Here is a 20,401-nt window from a genome sequence, read left to right on the forward strand (position 1 = left end):
CGCTCCCCCCTGCACTGCCTTACAATAGCAAAGTCATCGTGGACTATAGGAGTTCAAAACAACAGCAAATTATATTTGTATAGCGCCTTTCACTGCACCGCCAGTTCCTGAAATTAATTAACTCGGATGATAAGGCTTTAAATCTTCGATCAACCCCTCTGGCTGTATGGTTCTGTACCAATTATTGAACAGATCCAGTCCTATAACTCTCATGTCAAGTGTAATTTTACCAAGTGCTGTACCGTAAACTCCCAATAACTTGGGTTATAAATTAATAGATGCTATTTTATTACTCTCTAGATTCACAGAATTTACAATGTGTAGGTAAGCATACGTGGAACTTTATTTTGGTTTGGGTGCTCATGAAATAGCGACTTACTTTTCGCATGTGTCAGACACCAGGCTGCCCACCCCCACCCCCTACAAAAAAAATACTTTGTTGAAAGTTGCATAAGACAAGCATAAGATCAAAAATCAAACTTATTTCCTACATGATAAACTATATATGATAAAATACTAAATATCTATGATACACATTATACAGTATTTACAGAGCAACATAGAACCTGAAATGATGCTTTGAATGGGGTGAATGAGTCCTCCAGTGGTGGCAGAATGTAATGCTATTTGTAGTCCTTATTTGATTTAACTTTTTTTTAACATGTTGCACATGATTCAGCCAACTCGGCAGAGATGAACGTGTGGAGCAGTTATTCCAAATGCCCTGTTTTAAGTAGAACAGTGTTCCTCTTTAAGGAGATAAAATGAAATGAGTTCAAGCCAGTTCAGTCCATGTCCCAGTGGATGCAAGTTCACAACACACAGCTGCCTCTGAGTTCAGTACTGAATCAGCTTTCGGATGTTTGGAGGCCAAGAAGTAATGAATCTTGGTAATATCCCACTGGTGAAGTAAGGATTGTTTTTACCTGGCCTGGGGGGATGGGAGTAAGGTAAAAGAGCAAGGAGCAGGGGGCAAGAAGAGAAAGAAAAACAGGGAATAATCTAACCCCAAAGTGTTTGAAGTTATGATTGAATCCATTAACTACAGAAGAAGAAATCAACCCAATAGTTTAATAGACGTCTTGTATTTTGTATTATACATAATATATTGATAGTGTCAGATAGTGTCAATATTATGTTATGATCACAGACTTTGAATTGCGTGCTGAATGTTAGTTCTAGATGCCTCCTAAGATCCTTCAGATGAACCCAACAATCTCCCTATCTCTCTCTCTCTGTCTCTCTCATGCTCCTCAAAACCGAAATGAAAACATCCTTTACAAATTACAGGATGTTGACTGAGGCGGTGTTTATTCCGAAAAAATTGCAGTACTCCTTATTTTTTTTAAAGAAGGGAGAGAAATTTAAGAAACGATACTGCAATAGGGCTAGACAGATGGTTTACATTAACTGTACTGCTTTGTAACATGCCATTTTTCTCTCTGCTAGCAGTCCAGTACAGTGCAGGCTCTTTGGTTGGTGAATTATTCTGCTGTGATCTGCTCCGTGTAGCAAACGTGTTGCTGTGAGCTAGCTGAGCACTAGTCTCCTTCCTTCTGTAAGTATTGCCGATTTGGGTGTCTGGTGATAATAACTTAATGCAATTTTTAAACTCATAAATAACATTAGTTGAAGTACACGGGGTGTGTTAGCAAGATTTACTGCGCAGAGCAGAACAGCAGCTTACCCCAAACTAGGCTGTGGTAAGGAACAGAAGCTATGTAAACTTTTTTTCTCTCTTGTCTTAATCGAACCTTTATTCAGGACAGAAACCAGAATAGAGAGAGGAGAGAGAAAGAAAGAGACGTGATGAGAGGCTAATGTCAAGTCCACAATCAATAGCCCTAACTTTTTATCTCCTCTGTTTCTGCCTCTTTTGTTCCAAAACAACCCCCCATCCCTCCCTCCTTCCTCCCCCACCCCTCCTTTCCTTCACTCCCCCTTTTTGCCCTTTTGTTGGCGTCCTGTTATTTTTTTCTCATCCCCACCTTCAATCATAAAACAGCACAAAACAGATGGTCTGATGTGCTGGAAATGGAATTTAAGAGTTGCGTAAGACTCTGTGTCAGCCTCTATAATCTGGGATCCGGCTGAGATGTCAGGAGTCTCGGCCAACAAGGAGCAACAGTCTGGGGACAAGGGAATGGGATGCAACTTGAAAAGTATTTAGAGCGAGCGAGCACAGATCGAAGAAAGAACAAAAAAAATAGAGGTTATTTCACTTCCCAACCTTTCAAACCAGGGTAAGCCATTACTGTGTACCATTCTGAATTTGATTATCCTGCCACCAGGCATTTAAAGTATGCAGAGCCTACGCTTGAGTTGAAAAGATTCTTGTGTATGGTGCTTCTCAATTTGCAGCCGGGACATGTGCTATTTCCATCGAGAGCTAACGGTAGGATATACAGTCTGAAGCCTTCAACCCACAAAGAGCTTGATTCCGTCATGCTTTGCAGCACGTTATTGTCAATTCGCAAATATGTTTTTAAATTGTGTTCAAGCGGTGCCTGGCTCTTTGCTAACACCGTATTTTTCTATTGAATACCACAGGAAAAGAACGTATGTATTGCTTTAAAGGTATTGGGCCTGTCCAATGTAGAAATAAATAGGGTTGAAATTCAGCCATGAAGATAGGACAGGCCAGCGTTTATTAGAACCATAACTGATCATATTACTTTACAGTGTTCCAATTGTTGTCCCTAGAAACCATTAAAAGATCTCCCACTGTATGAATTTTTGAGGCTGGAGAATTTGCAATTTCTGCAGCTTTTCAGACAGTTCTGCTTCCCCTCCCCGCTGGTGTTTAAACGGACACACAATCACTGAATCATTCACACCCAGGGTACATTAATCTGAATGGATTGGTTCTGTTAAACGGTTGCTGCATAAGGGGTAGGTGATGATGTTCGTTACTTAATAATAATGTTAATAATAATAATGTTAATAATCCTGCATTTGATATTGCGCCTTTACGCCATTGAGACGTCTCAAAGCGTTTCACAGGATATACTGTAAAGTGGATTCACTGTGTATTTTGTGAGCAATGCCTCACAAACAACCATGGAGTGAGTGACCAAATTTATTTTGCGGGATTGTTGACCAGAATACCGGGAGAAACTCCCTTTTCTTTACAAGTAGTGCGGTGGGATATTTTAACCCCCACCTGAACGGGAACCTCGGTTTAATGTCCTACCCGAAGGACGGCACCTCCGACAATGCAACCTCCTCCATCGCTGCATTGGAGTGTCGTCTGTGTGATTCCAAGTCCCGAAGTGGAGCTTGAACCCACAATCTTCTGACTCGGCGGCGAGAGGGCTACCACTGCGCCAGGCTACTTGGAGCCCTTAACGTGAGTGAGAAGCACAGATGGAAACGTTTCATATTTTTAAAACAACGCACATTTGCACACCTTCTAGTCATTTTGAGGAGAGAGCTGAGCTTTGTGAACCGCAGTTAATGTTTATCATAACTGAAGCAACTCTTTAACATTTCAATGTGGTTCCCATCGAGGTTATGTCCTGGCCAGCAGCTGTTTTCTATTTGTTTTTTTATTATTTACAAAATAAATACATTTCCGCGGCCACCATCCGTTTTTTCTTTCCATTAAGACAAACTGCATAAAAATTTGCCCGGTGGCAAGACGCCATTTAGTTCAATGCCACATTGCTGTGGTTTCTGAACTGTACGATTTGTGGGAAGGATTTACTTTCGCATGCATCATTTTCATCTTACAAGACCGAGTGGATACGCTTGATAAAAGCTTTTAAGAACAAGGTATCTTTCATCCTGTAAATATTATTTGATACTTTGGTCTTGGCTCTTAGCTCGAACAGTTTATTACCTTGTAAAAGTGCTTTTCAGTCAGTACTGAGGGAAACAGCATCATTGAACAATACTCCTGTAACATCAATGACTTGTTTCCAGTTTATTTGAGAGTGGTTGTATCTTCTTTAAGGTTCAACATTATGCAAACTTGAAGTAAGCGTGGATACATTTTGCCTACGCACCGAATCCTTCACTCAACAAACAAAACAGCGCCTTTCACATTGGGAGGACGTCCCAAGGCGCTGGACAATCGAGGGTTTGCACCCGAGCTGGGGGGGGGGTTGGAATTTAGAGGGGTGGAGAGCAAGGGGAGCGGGGCACGGGAGGGTTAGGCACCGAAGGCACGGTCAAAGAGGAAGCTCTTGAGAAATTCAATAATTAATCATAATCCTTGCGTCTGATGTTGCAACTTATCATTGCCCTAAAACGCTTCACATTGTTTACTCTGACGCGTAGTGACTTAGTAACATCCCACAAACGAGTGGGGGATTGTTGACCTGGACACGGGGTGGCGGGGGTGACCATCCCTTCTCTTATCGAAGAGTGCCGTGGGATCATTAACACCTCCCCGAACAGGCAGACGGGACCTCGGTTTAACGTATCATCAATAGGACAATGCAACGGGGGACCAGCATGGATGGCCCTGCGCTATCAGCAGAGATTACGGTCTCAGAGTCTCCACGTGGTGTCTGAGCCCACAAGCTTCTGACTTCAGAATGAGAACGCTTATGGGGGAGTGCGCGACGACGGTTGATTATTTTTGCGCGCGCCCCCGACCTTCTTTTCTGCTTACAACAACAAGAAAAATCCCTGCGTTGGACACGGCGCCTGATCACGCCTTCGAGACGTCTCAAAAAAGCGCTTCACCGAACCCGCTGTGGAGTGAATTGACTGCATATGTTGTGGGCGAAACGCGGCAGCCGATTTGCGCAGGACAGTGTCTCGCACAAACGGGCGTGGATTGAACTGACCGAATTAGTACTTAATTGAATTTAATTGATTTGTTTCCGTCAGGAGGAAATGGAGCAGAGGCTGAACACTCATTTTGTTTTCTTGCTGCTGATCGAGGCCACGGTCGGCCCAACCTGCGTCGATGGCTTAATCCCCAGGAATCCCCTGGAGCCCCATGTCGATCTGCTGAACGGTGAACGGAACGAGCAGGAGTATTACCACAGCATAAGCCCTGACTCGGAGCCGTACAAGCCGGTCAAGGACGGGCCTGGCGTGGGACCGAGCCAGCCCGCCAGCAAGCCTGCGGGGGACGCTGGCCAGTGCGTGCGATGCTGCGATCCGGTCGGATACCCGTCGTCGCGTCGCCACCAGCGGTACAACTTCTACAGCAGGGACCCGCCCGAGTTTCAAGCCATCCCTCAGATCAACCTTACTATTCTCAAAGGTGAGGCGAACAGAACAAATGGAAGCCGGCGCCTCTTTTTTTGTTTTATCTTCCGGTCGGCCGGGTGTCTTGGGACGTCCTCCTGGCGTGAAAGGCGCCATACAAATGTAATCTGTTGTTGTTGTTGTGGTGGTGGTGGTGGCGGTGGTGGTGGTGGTGGCTGGCACGTGCCATAACCCACAGCCGCAATGGATGTTGAAAGTAGAGACAGTTGACTTCCCAGTTAGTGCAGGGTATCCTCACTACAACCCGGTCGTGGCCCAGTTGCCCGGGTTCTAAGTGAAGTACGAAAACATGGCCGACTTCTGGGACTCCCCCCACCACCCCCCTCCCCTCTCAACCCACCCCACCCCATCCCATCCGCCCGCTGACATTCTTTCCTGTGAGGTTGAACACATTCACGAGCAGCAAATACTACAACAGTCACTTTGTCAAGTGATTCCTTCGCAGGGTGTAAATACTGTACGTGCAACATGCAGGAGCTGCCTTGTGTGACCGTCTGATGTTGTGACCTCCCGTACGTCACCGTGTTATCCAAGCTTGCGCTAGCAAAAGAGGAAGAGATGATGCAGACATGTAAATGAGATTGAAACGCGGACCACAAAAAGAGGAATTATACTCATGTAGCTTAAAGACATGAGAACAGGAAAGACGTGTGTGTGCGCGTGCGTGCGTCAATGATATGACAACTTGCACTTATATAGTGCACTATATATATACTTATATTGCCTGCAGGATAGCTTGATAGTGGAAGAGCCTGACTCTGAGTCGAGGGGAGGAGGCGGGTGGTGGGGGGGGGGGTGTTGGGGTGTTTCAGGTGGGCCTTGAAAAAGGGGAGAGAGAGGGGGCAAGGTGGAGGGATTGAGGGAGGTTTCAAAAATAACCAAGCAGCATTTACTGTAAGTGGCATAATCAGATTGATTGAACTTCATTGACATCTTATGTGATGAAGTATTCACGCTATTGAGCTGAACCTTTTTAGTGCTGTGTAGCAAACATGAAAACGGTTCCAGGAAAGCTATCCAGCATCTCAGCACAATGTGCTATATGGTTGGAGGTCTGACCTGCCTAGAATCGAAGAGGAACTTGGCTCCAGATTGCTGACCTACGGGAGATTCAGCAGTTCCCTGTCTGGCACCCCACTTGCCAACAAAAACTTAATTTGCAAGCTAGGATCCGACATTGGCTTCATGGTTGCAACGTTTCCAACAGTGTCAATGCTGCAAGGCACAGGGATGAGTAAAGCAACTGAAAGACTCTGTGGGAAATCTATCCAAAGAAAACATCAGCAGAGTTAGCAACGTTTGACCCCGGAAAGAATGAGCAAAAAAAAAAGGTCATGAAAAAAAACACTTTTTTTGAAATCCTGTATTTTTTTAGGTCAGCTGGTTATATGACACATGTAGGAAAGCTTCACCAAGTCCAACCACTGAAAGTGCCACGTATTAAATTGGCGGCTGCTATTAGTAGTGTGTCAGTATTTATAGGAGAGAGAGCCAAACACAAAATCCATTTAGTCATAGAAGGTGGTGTGTCAGGTGAGTAACTATACCTACCCCGATCAAACTGGGGTAGATATTGGGGGTAATAATCCCTTTAAAAAGCAAGAAAAAATAATGATTGGGTCACTCAATCCACGACTGTTTGTGGGACACTGCTGTGTTCAGTTGTCTCCGCGTCTCGCCCACAAAATATACAGTCAATTCTCTTTACGGTATATTCTGTGAAGCGCTTTGAGACGTCCTGACAGACTGTCTGTCTGACATCAAGTCCTGGGTGAGAGACAACTTTCTACAGCTGAATGTCAGCAAGACTGATTGGAGGGCCTCAGTCTTGCTGACGTTCAGCTGTAGAAAGTTGTCTCTCACCCGGGCACTGGCAGCATCAGCATCCACGGTTAGACACGCCTCCTCTCCAAGCCCGTTAGGAACCTGGGCATCTTGTTTGACCCTCAACTGTTCTTTCTCCCCCATATCCGTACCATGGCCCACTCTGCCTTCCCCCAACATTGCCCGAATCCGCCACTGCCTCACACCTCAGGCCACCGAAACCCTCATACATGCATTTGGCACCTCGAGGCTCGATTACGGAAACACCCTCCTTGTCGGCAACTCTTCCCTCCACCAGCTACAGATCATCCAGAACTCTGCAGCTCATGCCCTCTCCCACACCAGGCTCCATGACCCCATCACACCCACTCTCGCCCGGCTCCACTGGCTTCCCATCCCTCGGAGGATAGAATTCAAAATCCTCGTCCTCACTTTCAAAGTCCTCTGTGGCCTTGTCCCGAGCTACATTTCTGACCCGCTGAACCCCTATCAACCTGTCCGTTCCCTCCGCTCAGCAGGCTCTGGCCTGCTCCATGCCACCCATCCGAAATGCCCCGTACCATCTGCGGCCGGGCTTTCAGCCTTTCTGCCCCCATTCTTTGGAACTCCATCCCACAATCCCTTCACCTCGCTCCCTCTCTTGCCTGCTTCAAGGAACGATTCAAGACCCTCCTTTTTGACCGTGCCTTCAGCCGCCCTCCTACTCCCTCTGCCCTCCCTCATCCCAAACCTGCCCCCCCCACAGGCTCGGGTCCTGATCCCTGACTGTTCAGCGCCTTGGGACGTCTTCCCAATGTGAAAGGCGCTTTACAAATGTAATTTTGTTGTTGTTGTCTCGAAGACATGATAAGGTGCTATATCAAATGCAAGGATTATTAATATTATTATTACTTGTTTGCAATTTCAAGCAAAATTTGAGGTTAGAGGAAATTGAGCTGTTCACATCCAAATAGGTTGATATTTGTTGACTGAAATTCCATTGTTTAACATATTCCATGTGACATTTACCACACTGTTAATGTACAGTCAATTCACATTACAGTACATTCTGGGAAGTGCTTTGAGATGCCTCAAACAAGCAATAAGACACTATATATCAAATGCAAAGATTATTATTATTGATTCCATTATCGCAAGATTGGTTTGGAGGAATAACGTTCTTTGGTCCATTTGATCTTATCCTTCCAGAATAGCAAACCTACCGTGTTCCCATCACATCATCGAGCTCTTTCTTAAATGACTCCTCAACTGCCCTTCCTGGTAACCTGTTTCAGCTATTAATTGCCTTTGGGTAAATAAATATTTCCTGGTGTCTATTATGAAATTGGCCATTTGCGCACAGCATTGTCCCACAACCAGCCATGAAGCAAATGAACGATTCACTTTACAGTATATTCTGCGAAGCGCTTTGAGACATCTCCAAGACTTGATAAGGTGCTGTATCAAATGCAAGGATTATTATTATTATCCAAAGCTACCACAAAGGAAGGCGGTGCAGAATATAAAAGGAACGTCAGCGCTGAATATGTTCACCAGATGGTTATAAAAGAAAATCAGGATCAATGTGGTCTGCCTTTTTCGGAAAATAAAAAATTCAGTTCGTAAATATTATTATGGGTCATTGCTGTGCATAAATCGGGTCTTGTGTTCGCCTTCAAATACAAGTGCTTTGAGTTGTTTCGATAATCTGAAAGGCACTCTTTCGAATGCGAGGTTATTATTTTTCTTATTCATAATAAGTGAGTGAGTGTCTCACAGTGATTTACAGCTGTGTTCAAATGGGAGTTGCTGGTCTCAAACCTGTTGGTGCATATTGAATGAAGTTGTGTGAATTCACAACAATTTACTGTACAATTTACCTGACGTTAATTTCCCCACCAAGCCAGTTTGGTGAAAGGCCTGAAATTCCTTATGATTTTGGCCTTAAGACAATTTAACCAGCTTGTCATAGTGAACAGTGGCAAGTCCCCTGCTGATTGTTCAGCTGGAAACCACCCTAGTCGTTCGGGTTTTGGGGTTCAAATGAAGATCAAACAAAATTCCATGAAATGGAGTGAAATCTGTGGCATTTCCAGCACCTTGGGACGTCCTCCCGACGTGAAAGACGCTATACAATGTAATCTTGTTGTTCTAAATATAATTCTAAATAATGGAGCTAGACTTTCTACCCGGAGAGCTGTTATGGTCTGGAACGCACTGCCTGATAGGGTGGTGGAAGCAGATTCGATAGTAGCTTTCAAAGGGAATTGGATGGGTTTTTGAAAAGGAACAATTTGAAGTACTGTGGGGTAAGAGCAGGGGAGTGGGACTAGTTGGGTAGCTCCTTCAAAGAGTTGGCACAGGCACGATGGGCCGAATCACCTCCTTCTGTGCTGTAAGATACTGTGACTGTACGATTCTAACTCAGGTGTGCTGTAGAGCCATTTGGGGGTTTGGTACATCGCTTCCTGGGTGGTACAAAATGCCAAACTTTGTGTTGATCTCAATTACCTCCTTATCGTTGTATAAACTGAAAAATAATCCCTTGGGTCGGTTGGTCAGATTTTTGTCAAACTACGTTGTTGTTGCCAGTTTTTGAATCTGTTAATGTGTTATTTTTCTCCTCCTATTTAGGCGACAAGGGGGATAGTGGGGAACGAGGTTCATACGGTCAGAATGGAAAATCTGGAGGTCTTGGACCTCGGGGTCCTGCGGGTGCGAAAGGTTTTAAAGGAAATACGGGGAGGACTGGCGATCCGTGCAAGCTATACTATTCTGCTTTCTCTGTCGGTCGCAAGAAAGAGCTGCACAGCAATGACTACTATCAGACATTGATATTTGATACGGAGTATGTCAATTTGTACAATCATTTCAATATGTTCACGGGGAAGTTCTACTGCTTTGTCCCAGGCATTTATCACTTTAACCTGAATGTGCACACCTGGAACCAGAAGGAAACCTACATGCACATCATGAAGAACATGCAGGAAATGGTCATTCTCTACTCCCAGCCCAGTGACCGCAGCATCATGCAGAGTCAGAGCATTATGATGGATCTGAAGAAGGACGACGAGGTCTGGATTCGACTTTACAAAGGAGAGCGGGCGAACGCCATTTTCAGCGATGGCTTCGATATGTACATCACCTTCAACGGTTACCTGATTAAAGCAGCCAGCGAGATCTGAATAAGCCACAAACAATAATAAACTTTGCATTTGATATAGCTTATCTTCGAGACGTTTCAAAGCACTTCACAGAATACATTCTAAGTTGAAATGACTGTGTATTTTGTGGGCGAAACGCGGCAGCCAATTGCGCCCAGCAGCGTCCCACAAACAGTTGTGGTTTGAGTGATCATTTTTTATTTTAAGGAATTGAACAGATTATTGTTCCATTAACGTGAAGGAATTGCCAGGAAGCAGGAAAAAAGGATAATGGATATTAAAGGGTAGCTCCAGGTCTCTGAGCTTTAAAATTGTTTTATGTCTCTCTTGCCTTGACTTGCATTGGCTCTGAAAAACGCCCCTTTAACAACCCGTTCGGTTGCATTTGATACAGATATAGCGCCGTAATCATGTCAAAACACCTCAAAGTGCTTCACAGAGTTTTTGTGCCAATTGTGTCACATTCTAACTCGGTTTGGCTCAGTGGTAGCACTCTCATTTCTGAGTCAGACGGTTGTGGGTTCAAGCCTCACGGCGGGACTTGAAATCACAACGTCTAAGCTGACACTCAGTGCAGTGCTGGGAGTGTGTTGCATTGTCGGTGTTGCCGTTCTTCAGATGAGACATTAAACTGCCTGTCCAGATGCCCGTTAAAGATCCAGTTGCATAATTTGAAAAGAGAAGGGAGTTTCTCCCAGTGTTCTGGCCAACAATCCCCCCAAATGAAAAAAGTAGTCACTCACTCCATAGCTGTTTGTGAGACATTGCTGTGCGCAATTGGTTGCCACATTTCACCCACAAAATACATAGAGAAACTACTTTACAGTAAATCCTGTGAAGCGTTTTGAGATGTCTCGACGACGTGATAATGCAATATCAAATGCAAGGATTATTATTACTATTATTATTATTATTATTATTATTATCATCCTATGGACAATTCATACCTGAAAAGTTTTTCAAAAGATGTGTGCTACTCTGACCTCTGTATTACTGACCTCTGGGTTTTTTTTGGCTATATGAGCCGATTTGATTGGATCTGGAATTTGTGTACTTTTCATTTGTGTGGACGGGTCTGAAGAATCTCTTTAACACATCTGCCTGTGTGATCTTTGACACTGTGCCTGCTACAAACCTAACTACAGTATATAAAAATATTTTGCAATACCTCTTCCTATCGCCAACACCCATGTTTATTTTATTTTTCTTGTGCATCTTCCAGTGCTCATTTTAGTTATCCTCAGCTGACTTATGCAGCTCTCCCAATTTCTCTGTTATTTTTTCATCGCTTGTATCATTCAAACTATCATTTTTCCTCATTATTTTGTTTCTTTTTTGATCTCATTAACTCACCCTCTATGGCCTTCATCCCTTTTATTTGACCTCATTTCTTCAGCATGAAATAAGCGCAAAACAGCGCTCACTTAAACTTTACAGTTAAGATTGTTTCCAGATGTTAGAGCGCGTTTGCTGTGGTTATAAAACAGAGGGATTACTGGCAATTGGATGTGAAGGCATTTGAAGTAAGAATGCTCTGTAATTCTGAAAAGGAGCAGGAAATGAAATTTGGTCAGTACAGTGGTAATCACTGTCTTGATGCCCTCATTTTGCTGAGGTTTGAAGTTTATTGCCTCATTGAAACAGTCCAATTCCATCCTCCAACTCTTGTGCTTTCAAGACTCTCTTGCAGTTATATCATCACACACTGAATGCCAAGAATCCAATGTTCCTCTCGTTTATTCCAGAGTAACTGTTCCAGATAAGTAATGTTGGCAGTCTTCTTTCCAGACTGCGAGGTTGGCAGCTAACCGGATGACATCTAACTTGATACTGTTTTTTTAAGAGAACATAGTTAAATGAATATGTGGAAATATTATTGTACCCTCACCAGAAAAAAGTGTCGTAAGATGTTTTCCTAACATTAATTAGAGTAAGGGAGCAAAAAAAAAGTTATCTCTCGCACGGCGCAGATAAGGACAATTGTCTTTTGAGGTGAAATGAAACTTTTAAAAAGTCCTTACATTTGATTTAGCAATCGGGATGATGTCCGAAAGCACTCACAGGATTTTACTGAAAAGTGTAGTGACTATGTACTTTGTAGGCAATTGAGGCAGCCATAATTGCACACAGCTATGCCTCACAAACAGGCTTGGTGTGAATGACCAATTGTTGGCATTGGCTATGCATCTGAATGTCTATTTTCATTGATCACCACATAGATTTCCTGCAGCAGTACCTCTGTGTGTGTGAGTGTGTGTGAGAGAGTGTGTGTGTTCAGCATTTCAGATCTAATTCTGAACCCAGCAAATGTAAATTAGGAATCTATTAAGTCTTAATAATTAAAGGATCCCATGAAGAAATACCGCAAATGAGATCCTGCTGTGAGAGCAAAGCTCAGGGAGCTTTATGATGCTTATGCTATTTCCTGACTCAGGAACACTTAATGTTAACAGAGGTTGAAAGTTGAAAAATATTTGAATCCTTAGATTTGACGAATGTTGCCTTGAGATTGCGTGGGACATAAATGCTCAGAATCCCGATTTACTCTTTCTGTTTGGAATCATGGTTTCCAAGGATAAAGAGTGAAACACTGTATGCACACGTGCACAAGTACATCTGGATTGAAACACCCAAATCATCTGTAACAGAACACTACTTATTAAAACTGACGAAAGGTCATTGACCTGAAAAGTTGACTCATTTTCCTCTCTCCGTAGATGCTACCTGACCCTGCTGAGTGTTCCCAGCGACTTCTGTTTTTATTACTTGCTTATTAAATGTCCAGCTTCACAACATAGACCAAACACCTTTATAACGACTCACTTGTACTTTATTCCAAAAATAAATAAAAACCTCAGGAATAACACCTTCTCCACCTCATTCTTTATAAATAAACGTTTTTCACGGCCATTGTAGGCGAGTCCATCTAAAGTGAGTGTCTGATGGAAAGAAAAAGAAAGGTTTTGACGTTTTTCAAAAAGAGTTCATGTCACAGTGAGTCAAAAGTTACTTTTGTCTGGTATAATATTTAGGGAGAAGGGAACCCTTCCATTGGTTAATCTCAAGGAGGAACCAAACTTGTTTTTGTTAGTGTTGGGTTAAGAAATTTAGGAGACACTAAAATGTGCAGTCTGTCTCCCCTTCCAATGTTCTCCTTACTTCCGCTCTCAACATTATATGAAAATAAACAAACAGTCAGATTAGTTTCCCTCTGCATTTGTGAGCAGCAGAAAGGGATATCAGTCCATTGGAAGATGCCAAACCTTGAAGTGAATCATAACCCCACAGTAAATCATATGAGCTTTTGCCAACCATGTGTGATGGAGCTTCAATGTACCAATCCAGTCTGTGTATGTCGGCGGAGCCTCCTGTGATGTGCAGGTTGTTTGATGCTTGACGCTCAGGAGCAATTGTTTCTTAACAGTAATGTTCCCTCTGTATCCACTCTTTGGTTCAAACCTTAACAGTGAGAAGCTGTTATCAATCAGAAGATCAATTTCAATTGAGGAAGCTCTACTTTCACTGTACACTATACACACCAAGAGCTTTTATAAATACTTCAAAGTTCTCCTGAGCTTTTGATTCGATGCTTCCCAGAGAAAGTGCATGCATTGTGAAGGATTCAGGGATGTCTATGCTGCGGAAATAATAATAATCCTTGCATTTGATACAGTGCCTTATCACATCTTCGAGACGTCTCAAAGTGCTTCACAGAATATACTGTAAAGTGAATTGACTGTATATTTTGTGGGAGAAACGCGGCAGCCAATTGTGCACAGCAGCGTCCCCACAAACAGTCCTGGATTGAGCGACCAATTTATTTTTGGTTTGGCATTATTACCCCCGGAAAAGCGATCCGCCAATTGAATAACAACTGTGTTCCTACTTACTGCTAGATACGCAGAGGAGGGTGGAGGAAGGAAACTTGCCCAACGTTTCTACCGGCTGGGAATCAAATCCAGGTCTCTTGCTTGCAAGGCAAGTGCTCTTACCACTGAACTGCAGGACTCCACCTGCCTGCCTGAAATGGAGACAAAGTGGCCTGGAGACTTTCAGAGGACATCCCAAGGCACTGGACAGTGAAGGGTTGGAGTCAAGAGGGGTGGACGGCAAGCTGGGGTGGAGGTGGAAGGAATGACCGAAGGCATGGTCCGCCCGCCTTTGGTGGAGCAGGCAGAGCGGGGGACACGGAGCACGCCAGTGCCCGCTGAGCGGAGGGAGCGAGCACATTGGTAATGATTATAATGAGGTAAATCCCATAAACCGCTACCATCATCATCAACACTGCCACAGATAACGGCGCTAGGAATTTGAACCCTCACGTATGCTGTTATAACGCTGAAATTGAGTTACACAACGTTATGAGAACATAAGAACATAAGAATTGGGAGCAGGAGTAGGCCATTCGGCCCTTCGTGCCTGTGCTCCGCCATTCAATAAGATCATGGCTGATCTTCTCACCTAACTCTGATTACCTGCCCTATCCCCATATTCCCTAATCCCTCTGTTTTTCGAGAATCTATCAGTCTCAGCCTTGAAAATGTTCAAGGACTGAGCATCTACAGCCTTCTGGAGTAGTGAATTCCATAAATTATGTTGTAATCCCTGAGGTACTCTGCTACTACAATCCTCGGAAAGAGTTTACTGCATTGCTTATGGTAACTATCTTGACACTTGTATCACCCTTGCGCCTTGGGACATCCTTCCGACGTGAAAGGCGCTATACAATGTCATTTTGTATTGAATCCTTGCATGCACAGATATACTGTAGTTATAAAATAGTAGTTCTGGCTGCAGTCTCTTGAACTGTGCCCTTTGAGATGAGCTAAGAATTAGAAAGGTTTCCTACTGGTTATGTACTTTAATCAGGCTGACAGCTAGGCTGTGGCTCTGATGTACTTTTAGGCCAGTTTATGTAAGACAAGCTCAGAGCCAAATTACATTACACAACCCGAGACATAAACCCAATTGATTTCTCCTACAGTTCGTAATCAGATTTAAGTTATTTACAGCTAGTTACGTTTGAGTCACTTTGAACGCAGAATACATACTGATTAAAGCACTGCACACTGTCCCACGGTATTTCTTGCCCAAAATAAGCGCTAAATTCTTTCATTTGGATTGATTTGAACTGGTCATGGTTTCGTGAAACAATGTATTTTTCTGGGCAGTCAAAGCAGGTTTGAAACAAATAGCTGCATGCCTACAGATTGCCCAGACTCGCACTTTCTTCCCCAACCATGCAAAAAAAATATACGTCAGCAATTCAGTCCAAGGAAGTGATTTTCTCAAACAAGTTACAGTGCATTAGAAACACCTCCTGAAATGGCCACAAATGCTAACATTTATTTATTAGCGTTTCACCCACAAATATGCAGTCAATTCACTTTACAGTATATTCTGTGAAGCACTTTGAGACGTCGAAAAGACGTGAAAAGCGCTATATCAAATGCGAGGGTTATTATTATAACATCAAGTGGGATTATCCATGTGTTTTGAAGTGAACAGGTTTCCAACCTCCCCCCGCACACCTCTGTCTATCCTGCCCATTGAAGCTCACTGACAACTCAAATCACTCACACCAAAAGAATCATAGAATTATACAGCACAGAAGGAGGCCATTCAGCCCATCGTGTCTGTGCCGGCTCTTTGAAAAGAGCTAACCAATTCAATCCCACTCACCCGGTCTCTCCCCAGCCCTGCAAACGTATCCTCCCCAAATAATTATCTATCCTCCCCAAATAGTTATCTAAGAAGAATTATATTATTATAAATTACTGGCCAAACAAACTGTTTAACTGGTGAGTGTACTGCAATGGTATTCAGTCTATCATTGCAAATAGGCAGCTTTGAAGCAAACGTCTTGATGCGATTAATGGGGGTGGGGGGTTTGGAACAAGGAGATTGGACAGGCCAAAGAGCCTTCTTCATCCAAACCAATCTTGTGAAAACAGCTGCTGGATTTCAACCAGAGCACAAAATCAGGTCATTAATTTTTTTCCGAAAGAGCTCCAGCTAGTGTTTCTCTTTATGGCTTCCATATGTAACAAGGCAACAGTGGTTGGCTTCTTTGTCAACTCAGCTCCACCTTATCTGAAATTGGCAATCGGGCCGGCTCAAATGTAACTACGCTTCTACCATAACATGACTTGCCATAAATAGAGTGTCTGCAGTATTTCGAACAGATTTCTTATCAAGGGAGGTGCAATCAGCGAGCTTCTAAAATGCTGAATGTGCTGGAGAGCGAAGGCACTGTTGAATTTCTTACTAAGAAATCTACTAAGAAATGTCCCAAATTAGGTCAACGAAGTAGCCCCTGGTAAAAAAATTCAGAGGGGAGGCATTGCTTGTTTTCTTTTAGTAGCTCGATGATAATAATCCTTGATTATTTGACTCGCCGCCTTATCACGTTGTTGAAACGTCTCAAAGCACTTCGCAGGGTTTACTGTTGAATGTAGTGACTCTGTGTTTGTGGGCCACAGAAATCAAATCGAATCCCGACACAAGTGAGATATTATTCATTTGATAGACTTCATTCTGTAAAGGCAGATGTACAACTTTATAGTATTTTGCAGTTAACTCTGTTTCAAGAGTTCCGAGACCTCACCCTGCGTGATGGACACTCTATAAATAATGCAACGTGTTGTTTTGTTGCTGTGATTGATGCAAAATTAGGCACAATTTTTGAATTGAACCTAAGAGGGCATATCCGGCACAAGCAAAAAATATTTTGCTTCCCTGCACGCAGATGATTTCTATCTCGACATTCAGAGATGTTTATCAGCTGTTGCACGGGAATATATTTTCCAAGTTTAGGTTGATTTCCCACTCCCCTGTTTTGGTCTGGTTCCACGTCAAGCAAACCCGCTTTTTCTCAGCGTTTAAAACCGCCTTCCCCACATTCCCCACGCCGGGAGAAATTGGCATACAGTATCAGCACATGCCTCAATTCTATCGCTGTCTGTTCAGCAGCTGCTGAGGGAGAGCCGGGGTAAAAGAATCACAAACAAGTGAAACAACAGATATTGGCCAGCAGATCTGTCATCAGATCACAGCAGTGGAGATGACTTGATTTTTTTGTTGACTTCATCTGTATCAATTTGCACTCATTTTTTTGGGGAGATAAATTTACAAAAGAACCCGAAAAAACATAAAATACACAGTCACTACACTTTACAGTGCATCCTGTCAAGCACTTTGAGACGTCTCAATGACATGATAAGGTGCTGTTTCAATTGCAAGGATTATTATTATCCACTGAAGTAATTCCCCTCTTGATCCCTCGAGTGATCGAACTCTGTATTAAATTGCTGATTCTTGTGCCCTGTTTTACTAACTAATTTAAATTGTTAAGTGGCCTGTTAGGAATAAACAATTGTTACGTGCCTGTTGTTGCCTGGCTCCGATTACTGTTCGATTTCATGGTGGTATGGGAGATATACAGGAAAATGCTGGTGCTTCTGCAGTTGTGCTATTTATATTGCGTAACTGAGCATTTAATCGTCTGGGAAATCGTACTTAAGTCAATTTCAAGTTGATGTGTGTCTGCACTTTTCACTTTTCAAGGCTAAATGTAAACAAACTGCTAATATAAATAAGAGGTTACAGGTGGTTTACTTTTCACGATTTGGCTTCGGTTTGAGAATATTTGTGGTGTTTGAAATCTCTGACAACCGGCAGGAATGTGGACGGACACATCGCTCCAAAGGCTGCCAAGTGGATCCTTCTCAAACCTCTAATCCTGCTTTGTATCTTAAAGCTTACAGTCGCCAGTCATGCTCCCATGGCCTAAATAAAATTAACCCACTCACAGAGCCTATATTAGTGGAGTCCTATAGTATATAGGTTAAAGCACTTGCGTGGAGGGTGCTATATAAGTGCAAGTTGTTGTTGTAAGTGAGCGAGAAGCGCACACACACACACACAGACACTGGGAGACTACTTTGCACTTATGGATCTTTTAATTTATTTATTACCTGGCTCCTGAGTCAGACGTTTGTACGTTCAAGGTCCATGTCAGGATCAGGTCTCACGTATTCTCAGCTGACGCTCTAAATCAGTCGCGGGTGGTGTGTTACATTTTTGTCCTCCTGACGTGAAAGGCGCGACACCAAACACAAGGATTATTATTATATTATTATTGCCTGTTGTTATCAGCTCAGCAACCAGGAAAAGGGACGGATCAAATGATGAACTTTGAACAAGATAGCGAGAGTTAATGTGCAAAGTAAGCTGTTTAGCTAATAATCTCTGTAAGACTGGGGTGTAAACTACTGTAATGATGGAGAAGGAAAGTTGTGCCCCTAAATAGTGTCAAACACTTATACAACAGTCCGTTAACGCAAACATTGTGCAAAGTTCTTCAGACGATCCGATACACAGTTTGGAGCGCCGTTCACTTTGGGAGGACATCCAAAAGCGCTTGACAATTCTGGCTGGGAACTGAGGGCGGGAATTGGGGGAGGATGGAGGGGGAGAGTGAGGAGGTGAAAGATGACCGAAAGTACGGTCAAAGAGGAATATTTTGAGACATGCCATGAAAGATTGGTGGGGGGGGGTGGGGGGAAGTTGGAGGGCCTAGCTTTCAGAGGGAGGGCACCCAGTGGCTGATGGTTGGGTGCGGGGGGGGAAATAGAGCGGATAAACATAATAAGAGCAACAGAGTTTCCAGATGCCAGGCATTGATACAAATCTGGTGACTTGACGTCCATTTCGATGCTTCGAGACGTCCTCCTGGCGTGACAGGCGCGACACAGTTTATTTTTCTACATGGGAATGGCTTTACACAGTGGCGCTGGAAAGGATCAAAAAAGATTCTCTCCCTCGCTCGGCATCCGACCCCACGTTTGGGGAGCGCTCCGAGAGACATTATCCTGCACGGAGGGTGCCATATAATAATTATCATAACAATCCCTGCATTTGATATAATAATAACCCTTGCGTGTTGATATAGCTCCTTATCACATCTCAAAATACACCGTAAAGTGAAGCTTCACAGAACACACTGCAAAGTGAATTGACTGTATATTTGTGGGCGAAACGCGGCAGCCAGTTGCGCACATCAGCGTCCCCACGAACAGTCGTGGGTTGGGTTGAAGCCACCAATTTTATTATTGTTTTGATTTTTTCTTGAGGGATTATTAACAGGCGCGCGGAAGCAAGGAAACCTGCGCAAGGTTTCTCCCCCTCTGCCAGGGAATCAAAACCAGGTCTCTCGCTTGCGAGGCGAGCGATCTAACCACCGAGCTTACAAGACTCTCCTCTTACGATGACGGTAAGTTTCAGCACAGCTACAAACTGGGTGGGTGGGGTGGTGGGGTCAGGGCTCAGTGTCTCTCTCTCTCTCATCTAGTCTCTATAATAATAATCATTGCATTTGATATAGTGCTTTTCACGTCGAGAGGACGTCCCAAAACGCTTCACAGAACACACTGTAAAGTGAATTGACTGTATATATTTGTGGGCGAACGCGGCAGCCAATTGCGCACAGCAATGTCCCACAAACAGTCGTAGATTGAAAATGACCAATTTATTATTGTTTGTGGTTTTGGAGGGATTATTATTAGGCTCTGTGTGGAGTAAGGAAACTTGCCCAAGGTTTCGCCCTCTGCCTGGAATTGAACTCAGGTCTCTCACTTGCAAAGCGAGTGCTCTAACCACTGAGCTACAGGACTCCACTAAATGCTCTTGTCCAAATTCCACTCTGCCCCCACCTGCTGGAACTCCATCCGGCAGTCCCCTCCGTCTCGGCCCACCCCCCCTTCTCCCTCGCCACCTTCAAGACCCACCTCAAGACCCTCCTCTTCGACCAAACGTGCTTTCGATCTCCCCGATTTACCCCCCCCCCGCCCCAACCTCACCCCCAGCTCGGGTCCGTAACTCCCGTCCGTCCAGAGCCTCGGGACGTCCTCCCGGCGTGAAAGGCGCTTTGGCAAAATGTCATTTTGTGGTTGTTTGTTGTTGTTGTTGTTGTCTGGTCTCTCTGTATCCAGAGAGAGAGAGAGAGGATGCTCTGCTGATCAGAGAGGATGCTCTGCTGATCAGAGAGGATGCTCTGCTGATCAGAGAGGATGCTCTGCTGATCAGAGAGGATGCTCTGCTGATCAGAGAGGATGCTCTGCTGATCAGAGAGGATGCTCTGCTGATCAGAGAGGATGCTCTGTTGATCAGAGAGGATGCTCTGCTGATCAGTCAACCAGGAAGATGCT

General features: G+C 43.9%; 1 protein-coding gene across 4 annotated transcripts; it reads left to right on the plus strand.

Annotated features, from left to right (window-relative positions):
* Positions 1-862: 862 nt before the first annotated feature.
* Positions 863-10,269, plus strand: c1qtnf1 (C1q and TNF related 1). 4 transcript variants are annotated; one of them, XM_007888533.2, is made up of 4 exons: positions 863-909; positions 1,450-1,558; positions 4,840-5,221; positions 9,664-10,269. In XM_007888533.2, the coding sequence occupies exons 3-4, from the start codon at positions 4,846-4,848 to the stop codon at positions 10,212-10,214; spliced, it is 927 nt and encodes a 308-aa protein (XP_007886724.1). In that variant the 5' UTR covers positions 863-909; positions 1,450-1,558; positions 4,840-4,845; the 3' UTR covers positions 10,215-10,269. The 4 variants fall into 4 exon arrangements, with proteins under 4 accessions (XP_007886724.1, XP_007886723.1, XP_042198331.1 ...); XM_007888532.2 differs by lacking the exons at positions 863-909; positions 1,450-1,558 and adding an exon at positions 1,991-2,243; XM_042342397.1 differs by lacking the exons at positions 863-909; positions 1,450-1,558 and adding an exon at positions 2,863-2,892.
* Positions 10,270-20,401: the final 10,132 nt, after the last annotated feature.

Source organism: Callorhinchus milii, unplaced genomic scaffold (assembly GCF_018977255.1).
Source record: "Callorhinchus milii isolate IMCB2004 unplaced genomic scaffold, IMCB_Cmil_1.0 Scaffold20, whole genome shotgun sequence".
In the NCBI taxonomy this organism is placed as follows: domain Eukaryota; kingdom Metazoa; phylum Chordata; class Chondrichthyes; order Chimaeriformes; family Callorhinchidae; genus Callorhinchus; species Callorhinchus milii.

Bases quoted from the DNA above. Each gene is read 5' to 3' on its own strand.
- c1qtnf1 (XM_007888533.2), top strand. From the start codon at position 4,846: ATGGAGCAGAGGCTGAACACTCATTTTGTTTTCTTGCTGCTGATCGAG. The intron at 5,222-9,663 runs GTGAGGCGAACA...CCTCCTATTTAG, and splicing joins CAACCTTACTATTCTCAAAG to GCGACAAGGGGGATAGTGGG.